Raw genomic sequence first — 15,608 nt, forward strand, 5'->3', positions numbered from 1 at the left:
GAGGGTATGGAGGACAAGGCTAACCAACAGAGAGGGTATGGAGGACAAGGCTAACCAACAGAGAGGGTATGGGACAAGGCTAACCAACAGAGAGAGTATGGAGGACAAGGCTAACCAACAGAGAGGGTATTGGACAAGGCTAACCAACAGGGAGGGTATGGGACAAGACTAACCAACAGAGAGGGTATGGGACAAGGCTAACCAACAGAGAGGGTATGGAGGACAAGGCTAACCAACAGAGAGGGTATGGGACAAGGCTAACCAACAGAGAGGGTATGGAGGACAAGGCTAACCAACAGAGAGGGTATGGGACAAGGCTAACCAACAGAGAGAGTATGGAGGACAAGGCTAACCAACAGAGAGGGTATTGGACAAGGCTAACCAACAGGGAGGGTATGGGACAAGACTAACCAACAGAGAGGGTATGGGACAAGGCTAACCAACAGAGAGGGTATGGAGGACAAGGCTAACCAACAGAGAGGGTATGGGACAAGGCTAACCAACAGAGAGGGTATGGAGGACAAGGCTAACCAACAGAGAGGGTATGGGACAAGGCTAACCAACAGAGAGGGTATGGGACAAGGCTAACCAACAGAGAGGGTATGGGACAAGGCTAACCAACAGAGGGCTCTGAATCAGGACAGAAACAACCGCTGACAGTGTGTATGGGTTCCTCTGGTGGTGACTGACTAGTGCTGCAGCCCAACTATGTCAAAGCAAAACAAAAACAACTTTCAACAATGTCAATGAGAAGGTGAGAATATTTGTGGAGGATTGATTGGTATAAAACCAATGTTAAAAAAAAGTATATTTTGTTTATCTCAATGATGTTTATACTTGTCAATGCCACAGATTCCCCCCCATTTATTTTGTCTGTGAGAAGTTGATATCCAATACAAACCACAAAGAAACATTCAAATCGACAAGAAAAGTCCAACCTCTTTATTTTCAGTCCACATTACCCAAGCTGTAATTCACTGATCCACACGGATCACTAACCTGCTCCAGAGTTTACACAGGATCATCACACATACCAATACCCTTGTTCAGGTGTTCACACATGATCATCACACAAAACTCCTATTTGGTCTTGTTTAATGTGTCTATGTCCACAGGTGTTATGGATATTTAAACATGATAACGGTGTGTGTTTTGTAAGCAGGGAGGAGAGGATGAACAACTAGCTCAAAAAAAGGAAACAGGAAAAACTACTACTACAGAAAGCACAGAAAAATTCAAAAAGATGAGATTCAGCTGAATGTGTGAATCCTTGTTTATACCTGGTGCAAACCCCAGTCCTCTGTCCTGATCTTGTCCACATGGTAGTAAAATGGGTCTTGTATCTATCCACCAATTGCACTGTGACCAGACTTCCTGGTCCCTCCCTATATGCAAATGATTTGAGAGCTATTCTTTCAAAATAATACATATTTATTTTAAGACACATATTGATGCCATAAGACAAAGGTGCTAAATGTCAATATTTTAGAAGGTGTTATAATTGTGATTTAAATGGATTCACTGCCCATATGTCTACACTTGTACGATATCCAGACACAATGTGTGCCTGACTACCTTCGGGGGTGGTCAGGATGATCTGATCACAATGCCTTTTTTAAATCATCTACACCGGTCTGAAAATGTGGGCACAATCAGAATGTAGACATGATCAAGACAAAGGATACATGTTATAACCAGGTAGAAACAGTGCTTTAGGGAATCCAGTACAACCTAAGACATGATCTGCTCTATACAATTGGTGAACTAATAGCAAGGGCACATATCAATTATTACATCATTTGTCTGTCTCCTGATCTCATTATTCAAACCTATCAATATATAGTATTTTCCCTGAACAAATTTTGCACAGTACCTTACAATTGTTTAGATAAATGACATATTGGAGTATTCCCTTTCTAACAGACAATGATTGACTTTGTAAAACCCCCAGAACGGACAAGCTGTCAAGCAGAAAGAAAGCATATGTATTCATTTTTGTATTGCTACATTTACAACATTTCAGTTCGTTTTTTTTTTTTTTTTTGTTGCATAATTCTTCCTGTTTGCAGTTTGGTGTATGGCTGCAATGAAGTATGGCAAATGTCTGTCGTATAGCACCAAAAGACTGTTTGCTGGCCAGACATTTGATGACTTGTATTGTATGGTGTAGAAATAGTACATAGCAAAAATGTGCAATGCAGCTCAATCTTTTTGCCTGCAAGGTGATTACATTTTACAAAACAGCAAAGAGAAACAATGCTAACAGCATATTACTAGACAAATAAAGCTGGTCAACACAGTCAGTACAAGTCTGCTCCGTGTTCCATTGTGATTCAACTACTCCTTCTGTATCCCAGGTTCTACGTGTTGCTTTCTGGTCATCTGAGAGGGATACAAAACCACTAGGAGCTGAAAGTCAGACATGTTACGCAGTGAGCGCTCGCTTGGTACAGTAATGTACTTGCCCAAGATTTGACAATAAAACATGTTTTTCAAGTTTTTTCAAAAAGATTTTCTTCCAATTACAAATGAAATAAAAAGGTAGAATGACAGTCTGGTTGCATCCAGGTTACCTTCATTTAAAAACAGGTTACGGGGGGAGATCACTTACCAGAATTGAACTTGATCATTTGGGGTTTGTCTAAAAAGCATTAACATAGTTATAGAAAAACAGAAACCCAGATTGTAGCTTCGATAAGCCAGAGTACGAGAACTAAAGGTTCCCATTCTTACAAAATACTTTACTTTTTATTTTTTAAATCTCAGTAATTCAAGAAGTTATATTAATATATAGCACCAGCCATCTTGGGGATGTATGTTCTGAAAGAGACAATGTGGTGGTGAACTAAATAGCATAACCCAGACAGCAGTGAGACAAAATGCTGAATTCCCCAAAGAACTAAAAGTGCAGTCCCACTCCAGCAAATTCCCAGACCCAAGCTATCTAACCCCGGCCACAGAACACCTCTCCTCTCCTACCACCTCTATGCCAACTGATGAGGTGCTTCAAGCATTTCCATGAGGAACGTGTCGATAGGGGTGTCACCAATCAGCTTGAAGAAGAACAGGTGCTCCAAACACTTCAAGCCAATAGAACGCAGTGCTGGCAGCCTGAGGAGGAGCTTAGCAAACCTGAGTGGGAGGGGTGAAGAGTGAGGGAATGAAATAACGGGACATTAATAAGCTACATGAATGCAACAGCAACACTCCTAGCTCTTACAGGGTCAGTTAGCAGCACAACCATGGGAGAGCAGATTAGTATGTATTGTTTTACACACAATACAAATGTATTTATCCAGGATGTACATGCCTTTTAGTGTATGAGATACTAGTACTAATTCATGTAGCACATGAATGCCTACCTTCCCTGCTGCTCGGGGTATTTCTGCTTGCAGTAGGCTTCCAGTGACGCATAGACCTTCTCTCTCAGGAGCTCCACCTCTCCGGTGTTGGACAGACCTTTAGCATCTGAGGGAGGGATACAACAGTTATTAACAGTTATTAACCATGACAGTAAAGGTGCAGAGGTAACATTGTGTATGATGGACTAATGGGAACAATAGAGCACCTGGGTTGAAGAGGACGATGGCTCGGAGGCAGCCCAGCTCTGTCTTGTCCATCTGCATGTCTCTCATCTTACTGACCAGCTCAGTGAGAACCCTACAGGAGGCCGGAAAGAGAGGTGGAGAGAGTTGTCTACATAGATGTACACTTGGTGTGTGTGTGTGTGTGAGTGGGTGTAGGTTATTACCGGTCAAATATGGCTCCCACCTCAGCACTCTGCACACTCTCCCTGTGGGGGTCAATTACAGCGTGTTATCACATGATGATGATCACAGAATTGAATACAACACTGTTATTATATACTTCTATGGTAATTATGCTATTATTATATTGTACGTTTTCCCTATTAGTGGTTAATGTTATGGGAAGCTGATCCTAGGTCTGTACCTAGGGGTAACTTAGCCGCATACTGTGTGCCCAGCTGTCAAAGATGGCTGCCACCTCTGGACTGTGTGCCTACCTGTCAAAGATGGCCGCCACCTCTGGACTGTGTGCCTACCTGTCAAAGATGGCCGCCACCCCTGCACTGTGTGCGTTGTCCCGGTGTAGCTCATTGGCCAGCAGGACCCCGTCCTTCACAGCGATGGAGCGGTGTGAGAAGGAGGCGATCAGAAGTTCATTCCACCCTGACACACACAGGAGAAAAAGAGGGGAGAAGACGGAGAGGAGCAGAGGAGGGAGAAGAGACCGAAGGGACGGGACAGATACACAGGACGGAAGAGCAGAGAGGATCAGAGAAGGGAGGAGGAGAGACCTCATCAACAACCTCTGGGGCAGTTGCTACTGTGTCCAGCAGAGTCTATCATGTATCAAATGATAGACCATGGATTGCTTGTTGTTCACTTACTCTACATTAGTGGAGCTTCAAATTAGTGGATTCGGCTATTTCAACAGTTCTGCTACAATAGCCCTCTGATGAATCCCTGGTAAAAACATTTCTGCTACAATAGCCCCCTGACGAAGGACAGTAAAGACATTTCTGCTACAATAGCCCCCTGACAAAGGACATTAAAGACATTTCTGCTACAATAGCCACCTGACGAAGGACAGTAAAGACATTTCTGCTACAATAGCCCCCTGACAGTAAAGACATTTCTGCTACAATAGCCCCCTGACAGTAAAGACATTTCTGCTACAATAGCCCCCTGACGAAGGACAGTAAAGACATTTCTGCTACAATAGCCCCCTGACAGTAAAGACATTTCTGCTACAATAGCCCCCTGACGAAGGACAGTAAAGACATTTCTGCTACAATAGCCCTCTGACAGTAAAGACATTTCTGCTACATTAGCCCCCTGACGAAGGACAGTAAAGACATTTCTGCTACAATAGCCCCCTGACGAAGGACAGTAAAGACATTTCTGCTACAATAGCCCCCTGACGAAGGACAGTAAAGACATTTCTGCTACAATAGCCCCCTGACAGTAAAGATATTTCTGCTACAATAGCCCCCTGACGAAGGACAGTAAAGACATTTCTGCTACAATAGCCCCCTGACGAAGGACAGTAAAGACATTTCTGCTACAATAGCCCCCTGACAGTAAAGATATTTCTGCTACAATAGCCCCCTGACGAAGGACAGTAAAGACATTTCTGCTACAATAGCCCCCTGACGAAGGACAGTAAAGACATTTCTGCTACAATAGCCCTCTGACAGTAAAGACATTTCTGCTACAATAGCCCCCTGACAGTAAAGACATTTCTGCTACAATAGCCCCCTGACGAAGGACAGTAAAGACATTTCTGCTACAATAGCCCCCTGACGAAGGACAGTAAAGACATTTCTGCTACAATAGCCCCCTGACAGTAAAGACATTTCTGCTACAATAGCCCTCTGACGAAGGACAGTAGAGACATTTCTGCTACAATAGCCCCCTGACGAAAGACTGCAAAGACATTTCTGCTACAATAGCCCCCTGACGAAGGACAGTAAAGACATTTCTGCTACAATAGCCCCCTGACGAAGGACAGTAAAGACATTTCTGCTACAATAGCCCCCTGACAGTAAAGACATTTCTGCTACAATAGCCCCCTGACGAAGGACAGTAAAGACATTTCTGCTACAATAGCCCCCTGACAGTAAAGACATTTCTGCTACAATAGCCCTCTGACGAAGGACAGTAGAGACATTTCTGCTACAATAGCCATCTGACAGTATAGACATTTCTGCTACAATAGCCCCCTGACGAAGGACTGTAAAGACATTTCTGCTACAATAGCCCCCTGACAGTAAAGATATTTCTGCTACAATAGCCCCCTGACGGTAAAGATATTTCTGCTACAATAGCCCCCTGACGAAGGACAGTAAAGACATTTCTGCTACAATAGCCCTCTGACAGTATAGACATTTCTGCTACAATAGCCCTCTGACGAAGGACAGTAGAGACATTTCTGCTACAATAGCCCCCTGACGAAGGACAGTAAAGACATTTCTGCTACAATAGCCCCCTGACGAAGGACAGTAAAGACATTTCTGCTACAATAGCCCCCTGACGAAGGACAGTAAAGACATTTCTGCTACAATAGCCCCCTGACGAAGGACAGTAGAGACATTTCTGCTACAATAGCCCCCTGACAGTAAAGACATTTCTGCTACAATAGCCCTCTGACGAAGGACAGTAGAGACATTTCTGCTACAATAGCCCCCTGACGAAAGACTGCAAAGACATTTCTGCTACAATAGCCCCCTGACGAAGGACAGTAAAGACATTTCTGCTACAATAGCCCCCTGAGAGTAAAGACAATTCTGCTACAATAGCCCCCTGACGAAGGACAGTAAAGACATTTATGCTACAATAGCCCCCTGACGAAGGACAGTAAAGACATTTCTACTACAATAGCCCTCTGACAGTAAAGACATTTCTGCTACAATAGCCCCCTGACGAATCCCTGGTAAAGACATTTCTGCTACAATAGCCCCCTGACGAAGGACAGTAAAGACATTTCTGCTACAATAGCCCCCTGACAGTAAAGACATTTCTGCTACAATAGCCCCCTGACAGTAAAGACATTTCTGCTTCAATAGCACCCTGACGAAGGATGGATAAAGCACAAGAATAAAGCAGACAATTAGCGGCTGCAGGCTGCTCTTTATTTTATTTTGTTATTTAAATAATATATATACAGTACCAGTCAAAAGTTTGGACACACCGACTCATTTAAGGGATTTTCTTTAGTTTGACTATTTTCTACATTGTAGAATAAGAGTGAAGACATCAAAACTATGAAATAACATATGGAATCATGTAGTAACACAAAAAAAGTGTTAAATCAAAATATATTTTATATTTGAGATCTTCAAAGAAGCTACAATTTCCATTGATGATCGCTTTGCACACGCTTGACATTCTCTCAACCAGCTTCATGAGGTAGTCACCTGGAATGTATTTCACAGCTGTGCCTTGTTAAACGTACATTTGTGGAATTTCTTTCCTTCTTAATTCTCTCCTTCTCTCTTTCTCTCTCTCGGAGGACCTGAGCCCTAGGACCATGCCCCAGGACTACCTGACATGATGACTCCTTGCTGTCCCCAGTCCACCTGGCTGTGCTGCTGCTCCAGTTTCAACTGTTCTGCCTTATTATTATTCGACCATGCTGGTCATTTATGAACATTTGAACATCTTGGCCATGTTCTGTTATAATCTCCACCCGGCACAGCCAGAAGAGGACTGGCCACCCCACATAGCCTGGTTCCTCTCTAGGTTTCTTCCTAGGTTTTGGCCTTTCTAGGGAGTTTTTCCTAGCCACCGTTCTTCTACACCTGCATTGCTTGCTGTTTGGGGTTTTAGGCTGGGTTTATGTACAGCACTTTGAGATATCAGCTGATGTACGAAGGGCTATATAAATAAATTTGATTTGATTTGATTTGATTTAATGCGTTTGAGCCAATCAGTTGTGTTGTGACAAGGTATGGGTGGTATACAGAAGATAGCCCTATTTGGTAAAAGACAAGAAGGCAAGAACAGCTCAAATAAGCAAAGAGAAACGACAGTCTATAATTACTTTAAGAAATGCAGGTCAGTCAATCCTGACAATTTCAATAACTTTTAAAGTGCAGTCACAAAAACCAAGCACTTTGATGAAACTGGCTCACCACCGCAGGAAAGGAAGACCCAGAGTTAACTCTAATGAACTTCTCTTCTGCAGCCGAGGTAACTGCGCCTCAGATGGCAGCCCAAATAAATGCTTCACAGAGTTCAAGTAACAGACATCTCAACATGGTCAAATTGCTGCAAAGAAACCATTACTAAAGTACACCAACAAGAAGAAGAGTCTTACTTGGGCCAATAAACACGAGCAATGGATATTAGACTGGTGGAAATGTCCTTTGGTCTGAGGAGTACAAATTTTTGATTCCAACCGCCGTGTCTGTGAAATGCTGGGTAAGTGAACGTATGATCTCTGCATGTGTGAAGCATAGAGGAGGTGGTGTGATGGTGCTTTGCTGGTGACACCGTCTGATTTATTTAGAATTCAAGGCACTCTTAACCAGCATGGCTACCACAGCATTCTGCAGGGATACTCCATCCCATTTGGTTTGCGCTTAGTTGGACTATCAACCCCTCTTTGCATTGTGTGCCCCCCATAACCCCCTGCTGCTACTCTCTGTTTATCATATATGCATAGTCACTTTAACTATATACATTAATGTACATACTACCTCATTTGGGCCATCCAACCAGTGCTCCCGCACATTGGCTAACCGGGCTATCTGCATTGTGTCCCACCCACCACCCACCCACCTCTCTTTTACGCTACTGCTACTCTCTGTTCATCATATATGCAGTCACTTTAACCATATCTACATGTACATACTACCTCAATCAGCCCGACTAACCGGTGTCTGTATGTAGCCTCGCTACTTTTATAGCCTCGCTACTGTATATAGCCTGTCTTTTCACTGTTGTTTTATTTCTTTACCAACCCATTGTTCACCTAATACATTTTTTGCACTATTGGTTAGAGCCTGTAAGTAAGCATTTCACTGTAAGGTCTACCTAAACCTGTTGTATTCAGCGCACATGACAAATAAACTTTGATTTGAACACACCTCCAGGCTGTGTAAAGGCTATTTGACCAAGAAGGAGAGTGGTTGAGTGCTGCATCAGATGACCTGGCCTCCACAATCACCTGACCTCAGCTCAATTGAGATGGTTTGGAATAAGTTGGACCGCAGAGGAAAAGCAGCCAACAAATGCTCAGCATATGTGGGAACTCCTTCAAGACTGTTGGAAAAGCATTTCAGGTGAAGTTGGTTGAGAGAATGCCATGAGTGTGCAAAGCTTTCATCAAGGCCAAGGGTGGCTACTTTGAAGAATCTAAAATATAAAACATTTTGATTTGTTTAACACTTTTTTTGGTTACTACACGATTCCATGTGTTATTTCGTAGTTGTGTCTTCACTGTTATTCTACAATGTAGAAAAATAGTTGAAATAAAGAAAAACCCTTGAACGACTAGGTGTCTGAAAACTTTTGACTGGTACAGTATATATTAAAACACACCCCCTCCCACAGAGTTGGGTACTAAACCATTTTTTTTATGTTACTTATTATTTTAAATATTCAAAAAATAATTAAGGGGCCATCTCTTTTCGCCTCTTCACTGTTGACGTAGAGACTGGTGTTTTGCAGGTATTATTTAATGAAGCTGCCAGTTGAGGATTGAGGTGTCTGTTTCTCAAACTAGACACTCTAATGTACTTGTCTTGTATTATAATAGCAGGATATATGGTCTTGTTTTATAATAGCAGGATATATGTGCATGTAATACAATTGATAGTGGTTAGGAATAATCTCACAATAGGGGCAGCTCCTTCTCTATGATCAGTCGTTTTGGGCTCCTCACTGGTAGATACATGTACACTATCATACGCACTACTCTGGTTGCCTCTTGAATGAATACGGGAACAGAAAATCACTTGTAAACTCTATTCTTTGAGACAGTGCATATCACATCCAGCCTCCTGGTGTCTCCCTCCCTCCAGACAATGGTACCTGCACGCAGGAGGATGACCTGGTCGTCCAGGGGCAGCTCAGAGAAGTGGGGGATCCTCTTGGCCCACTCCACCAACGCAAACAGCTGCTTGTCTGCAGTCTGGCAGATGTTTGTCACCGCATCATGGGGCTAAAACACAAAAAAAGATACAAAAATCCCATAAAATGCAATAACAGACCCTAAAAGCCAATGCTGAAGCTAGAAATAATGCAATAAATCAGTAGTAGGAAAGAAAACACTTTAAAACGCCATGCTAAAGAGACAGCAGTTTATCTAACGTTTTTAAAGAATATTCATGCCAAGAGCTGAGTAGTAGGCTATGAATCAGAGGCAGATAACTCCTTTAACTGACACTTTCCCGGGTGGAGGACTCCCTGAGTTAGGAATAAACACAGAAGAACTCCTCCAACAGGGATTTCCGGAAAATATGGGAATTTTGCAACACTATTACTGATCCAGTCAACAGTATAGCCCTGTATACTCACAGAGCTACCAGCGGAGCCTGTATCAGAGTGGAGCTCCGCCCTCTGCTCCACGGACGTCTCTGCCTCCAAGATCTTCTCCACGGGCATCTCCTCGTTCACAGCACTGCTGCACTCCAGTCCCTCCTCTCGCTCCCTGATCCTCTGACGCTCCTCCTGGACTGCTGCACCCCGCCATGCATCCAACCACACCACAGAGCCAGGAGGGGAGAGGGAGAGACAGGAGACAGGAAGAGGGGTGTGGGTTAATAGGAGAGAGGGGCGGGAGGGAGTCACAAGGTTAAAAAAGACAAAGTGACAGAAGAAAGGAAAGGAGGAAGTTGTGCCCATCTTAACTCCTGTTAGGCTTCATCCAAACAGGGTGAAAGGTCAAATTGGTATACTTTCATATAACAATGCATTCATTTCTTAGCCAATGTGTTGTGAGAATTAGCCTACCAGTGTGTGCCAAGCATTTGTTATTTAATTGCACTCTCTCAATACCACATCCAATCATATAATTTATCATCTCTCCATTCTCCCAATGTCTTTATCCTTACATTTCTGACGTTCATCTTGGACCACTATAGAAAGAGGGAGAGAAAGAATAGGGGGAAAGAAAAGGAAGAGAGGGGTTAGTTATATGAACCTACGCTCTCCCCCTGTTTTGTTAATGACTTTGAAAACAACGTACCATCCCCCCACACAATATGATCAAATAGAAGTTATCGTCAAAGGTTTTACTGGGCTAGGTCTACATTCAACACAATTCAATCATTTCATCAAATGATTCTGGCCTTTGAACTAGACCATTTTACAACGGCCTACGTCACAAATCAATTTAAAATGTAATTCATTAAAGAAAATGTAGTCAAGTTTGAGATTCTGCAGGTATAAAAAAACACATTTCTCAATCGCTCCCTACAATTTTTTTCATGTTGCCTTTTCAAAAGCACTCCTACAAACTCTCAAAGTTGAAAAATATGGATGGCCCAAAACCATTAGGCTCTGCTCCAAATGTTCAGTCCCTCCCTTCCCTCTTCATGATAATAGCCAGACGTTCAGTCCTTCTCTACCTTCCCACTTCATGATTATAGCCAGACGTTCAGTCCTTCTCTACTGTCCCTCTTCATGATAATAGCCAGACGTTCAGTCCTTCTCTACCTTCCCTCTTCATAATAGCCAGACGTTCAGTCCTTCCTTACCTTCCCTCTTCATGATAATAGCCAGACGTTCAGTCCTTCCTTACCTTCCCTCTTCATGCCCATAGCCAGACACTTCTGGTAGCGACAGTACTGGCAGCGATTGCGCTGGCGCTTGTCCACCAGGCATTCTTTGTTATCCCTGCAGGTGTAGCTCAGGTCCTTGCGCACTGTGCGTTTGAAGAAGCCCTTGCAACCTTCACAGCTGTACACACCATAGTGCTTACCTGCGGGAAGGGGGAGACTTGTCACACCAACATTTTAAAAACGATACGACACCAGGCCAGCTAAAAAAAAAGTTTTTTTTTTTTTTTTTTTAAATCACAGACACACATTCATACATGAATAAACTCATAAAAGCAGTACCGCAGTGAACACATTTAAAATGAAAAAATAAAAAGATATTCAATCAGTGACCTAGAATCCTGTTCGCCCCATCCCCCAGACGCTTGTTCCCGTTTTCTAAGAATTCACACTTCTACTCAATACAACACATTAAATGTAGCGTCACACTGATCACTGTATAATAGAATACTGCACAGAATGTCTGATTTGCTAAGTTGTGCAAAGGCCTACCTGTGATTTGTCTGGAGGAATATACATCAGTGGAGGCTGCTGAAGGGAGGACGGCTCATAATAATGACTGGAACTGTGCAAATGGAATGGCATCAAACACATAGAAACCATGTGTTAGATACCATTCTGCTCCAGCCATTACCACGAGCCCGTCCTTCTCAATAAGGTGCTACCAACCTCCAGTGATATACTGTACATGCATAATGACCTGCGAGTCATTGTCTCAGTAAGAGGAAAACACAGCATGAAACCTTAACTCTTCAGTTAACAGGCACAAACACACACACTGCTGTCTCCCACAAACACACACTGCTGTCTCCCACAAACACACACTGCTCCCAACTTTTAAAAACATCCGGCACCAAACACAATTTAAGGAGTACCAGAAAGAAATAGATTTGTTGATATGGTTTAGTCTTCCATCAGGCCAACAGTATATGAATCCTACCTTTTGAAGCACATCTCATGAGTAGCAGACCCTTTTCCTTTCTTCCTGTTCCAATCAAAATTGTCCTAAACCTACTGCCAAGGTACCAGGTTGTTAGCTAGCTAGGTAACATGACTGAACATTGTTTGTTATCAAAACAATAATTAGCGACCCGGTATTAGTTTAAAATGGCTCGCAATTCATTTATTTGTATTATATAAAATGTGCGCAAAAAGGCATCTCTGGTAATATGGGACTTATTTTAGAGACAAGACGTTTTTTTGCTGTAAAGCAGCAAGGATGCCTGTCGCCAAGTGGTCCTCCATTTTCCCTCTCTGACACTCAGCGGCTGCATGACCGTGAACTTGAAGTCTACTCAGACTGGTCTGTGCTCTTGGTTATAACAGGCGATGAAATGATACAATACATCAACATTGCTCGCTGCTCCAATGTAAGAAATCTAACAACAGAAGACTCGTCAGGGTATGGGTCTGCTTCCCCGCTCGCCATCACGGCTAAATTATATTTGATGGCAGAATAGACGCGCATTAAGAATGGACGGAGAGAAGCAGGTGAGTGAGGTGCGGGCAGGTAGGGAAAGCTAAGAGAAGCAGGTGAGTGAGGGGCGGGCAGGCAGGTAGGGAAAGCTAAGAGAAGCAGGTGAGTGAGGGGCGGACAGGTAGGGAAAGCTAAGAGAAGCAGTATGCGCAGGTCACAGCTGCCACACGTGACCTGCGCATACAAGAGACTAGTGACTATTTCTCAAATTCAACTGAATTTATAAACAAAACTGACTTTATAAACATTTAATAACAGGCACGTTTTTTAGAGGGCTGAAAAAGTCAGTAGTATCATATGAAACAGTACTACGGTATTCTAAGTATCATGATGTTTTGGTAGCGTGATATTACCGTGGTACCGGTATACACTATGTAGGAATGAGGACAGATTTCGTTTTTTGATGAGCAGTTACGCAGAGCTTCACTAATTAATGAATCTGCAGCGTTTCAAGTGCCTTTATTGTTTATATAGTGACATAGAATCAAACAGGCCAGTAAAGAACATTGGTTAGACTGATGGGGAGAGGTCAGGACACACAGCTGAAGACAGCTGACAAAAAGGATTATCCTCTCTGAAATTGCCAGGGATTTAAAATAAGTCCCCGGCCCGACGTTTCACCTCTACTAACCCTGCTCTTAGGGCACAGCACTCACCAGAGGAGCGGTCTCCACAGATGGCACACATGCGTTTCTGGGAGAGCATTATCCCAGGGCTGTGTGCAGACATAGGCCTCAAGCCAAACGGGGGTTTGACATCATCCGAGCTGCTGATTGAGTGCATCCCCATTGTAGAGTTGATCTGTGCACAAACAAAAAGTGGAAAATATATATATATATAACAATGCTGTTATCATGACTGATTTAAAAAAATAAACATCTAGGCTACGTAGGCTAGCCTAAATGTCAGCCTTTCTGTGCGCAGCAACAAACTTCAGCACTAGTCTGAGCTTGGAAATAATGCAAGAGAATAAACGCATACAGAGTAGGATCATTTAAATGCAAAGATGAAAGCGTGTTTCTCACCTGGCTACTGCTAATAGGCCCATAACCCATGGAGGGTGCCACACCAGGGGAGCCCAGTGAGGGGCTGATGACTGAGAAAGGCGAGCCAAAGGTGCTGGTGGGACTGTTGGAAGCTGAACTGGTGGGCTGATGCGATGACATGGCTATTGAGCTACCCAGCGGAGAAGAGGATGTTGAGTTGTCTGAAGGACAATAATCTGTTGGGGTTGAAGGTTAAATTATCACAATTGATAACTACTTTTCAAGACTAGCTACATCATCATGTGGCCAGCGAAATGTATTCACATAAATGCCACTTGTAGGCATTTGTAGGAAGATATTCAGCTGATTGTAAGACATTCAGTATTCTCACTGGTAATTATTTGATCTAATAACTTACTTACCGGTAGCTAGCTAGTTAGGTTGTCCCTGCTAGCTAGTTAGGTTGTTCCTACTAACTAGCTAGGTAACGTTAAACTGTTTAATTAAAACTAGAAAGGCCTAAATAACTGACGTTAGCTTGCTAGCTACCATGGAATGGGGTATGCCCGGTACTGTAATAATGATAAATACTCCTTAATCGTATCAACTGACCTTAGATTTGACAGGCCTTCCTCCACATTACTAACGTTAGTTACTAGCTAGCTAAAATAAAACAAATGTCGTAGCTAGCTAGCTATGTTCGGTAGTTGGCTAACGAGTTGCCTCGCTAGGTAGTTAAATTTAAGACGGTCAGTTGACTTTAGCTAGCTAAACATTTTTATAAACACTGGTGTCATCCAAGTGGGCAAATGAGAGATCACTTTAATCCAGCGTTGGCAATGATAAAAAAGCTAACATGTACTTCTGGCTAACGTTAGAAAGCAATGGCAAATTAGACCAGACGTTAGCTAACTTTAGTTAGCACGTAGCTACTGTATGTAATCTAAACAAATGTATACGATGATTGTAAGCAATTAAATATCACAGCAAGCATCAACCTTTTAAAAACTCACACCATGTTTCGCTAGATAACTTGCCGGCTAGCTAGCTGTTTCAAAATCATTGGTGGTAGCTAGCCAGCGAGCTAACGTTAGCTGTCTAGTTAACTAATGCTAATGTTGGCCTCAAAAATATAAATTCGCGAGTTACAATTGGGGGGAACGCAATATACTCACTAGAAACACCTTCGGCACATCGTTGTAGGTTACATAACTATTTCTAGTTGCATATTATTTGCGAAATCCAAGAGACGGACCAAATGCGAGGTAATAGGCCTACACTCTAACCCCGTTTACTTGATGCTGTTGTTGTTTACACGGAAAGGAAGCCATGTTGGCTCAATGCCAGTGACAGTGTCTTTAGAGCCACAATGTCTCTGGGCAGAACAGTTGCAACATTCACCAGTGGTAGGACTAACGTTTCAATTTCCCTCTATATACTGTACCTAATATATTAAGGAAAATCAACAGAATCACAAATTAAACAACATTACATTTTACAAGTGTAACTATACTACTAGCCTACTATGAATATATGTATATCAATGTAGACTACATCGATTGTGGACCTCAATTTGGGATATTTATCAGCTGATAATGAAAGATTATTCCGCAAAAGCCTCTTCCTAATACATTTCATGGTTGAATAATGGTGGTGGTTTGACAGGAGGACAGCTGGTTAAACTACATTTGACACATGCCTGTAAGACATTTAGACTGCTTTATTTCACAATGATTCTTAATCTCAAATATGTTTAGGGTTAAATAATCCTTTAAAAAAAAGTATAAAACATGCAACCAATATGTCTCAGTGTCTGTTTGTTTATTCACTTTTCTCA

At 42.6% G+C, this 15,608-nt stretch overlaps 1 protein-coding gene across 4 annotated transcripts; it reads right to left on the reverse strand.

Moving 5' to 3' along the window:
- Positions 1-919: 919 nt before the first annotated feature.
- Positions 920-15,192, reverse strand: LOC110506642 (retinoic acid receptor RXR-beta-A). 4 transcript variants are annotated; one of them, XR_016483903.1, is made up of 12 exons: positions 14,947-15,170; positions 13,811-14,007; positions 13,442-13,586; positions 11,272-11,451; positions 10,583-10,606; positions 10,047-10,207; positions 9,561-9,690; positions 4,025-4,190; positions 3,752-3,793; positions 3,569-3,660; positions 3,363-3,468; positions 920-3,132 (listed from the first exon to the last, which is right to left on the reverse strand). XR_016483903.1 is itself a non-coding variant. In XM_090187662.1 (12 exons), the coding sequence occupies exons 2-12, from the start codon at positions 13,949-13,951 to the stop codon at positions 2,985-2,987; spliced, it is 1,296 nt and encodes a 431-aa protein (XP_090043788.1). In that variant the 5' UTR covers positions 13,952-14,007; positions 14,947-15,192; the 3' UTR covers positions 920-2,984. The 4 variants fall into 4 exon arrangements, 2 of the variants coding, with proteins under 2 accessions (XP_090043788.1, XP_090043799.1); XR_016483905.1 differs by having other exon boundaries at positions 10,047-10,204; positions 14,947-15,158; XM_090187662.1 differs by having other exon boundaries at positions 4,064-4,190; positions 14,947-15,192.
- Between the last annotated feature and the right edge of the window lie 416 nt (positions 15,193-15,608).

This window comes from Oncorhynchus mykiss, chromosome 2 (genome assembly GCF_057628025.1).
Source record: "Oncorhynchus mykiss isolate SJ-2025 chromosome 2, ASM5762802v1, whole genome shotgun sequence".
NCBI lineage: Eukaryota > Metazoa > Chordata > Actinopteri > Salmoniformes > Salmonidae > Oncorhynchus > Oncorhynchus mykiss.

Bases quoted from the DNA above. Each gene is read 5' to 3' on its own strand.
- LOC110506642 (XM_090187662.1), bottom strand. From the start codon at position 13,951: ATGTCATCGCATCAGCCCACCAGTTCAGCTTCCAACAGTCCCACCAGC. The intron at 10,208-10,582 runs GTAAGGATAAAG...GGCGGGGTGCAG, and splicing joins CCAAGATGAACGTCAGAAAT to CAGTCCAGGAGGAGCGTCAG. The intron at 3,661-3,751 runs GTAATAACCTAC...GGCCTCCTGTAG, and splicing joins GTGGGAGCCATATTTGACCG to GGTTCTCACTGAGCTGGTCA.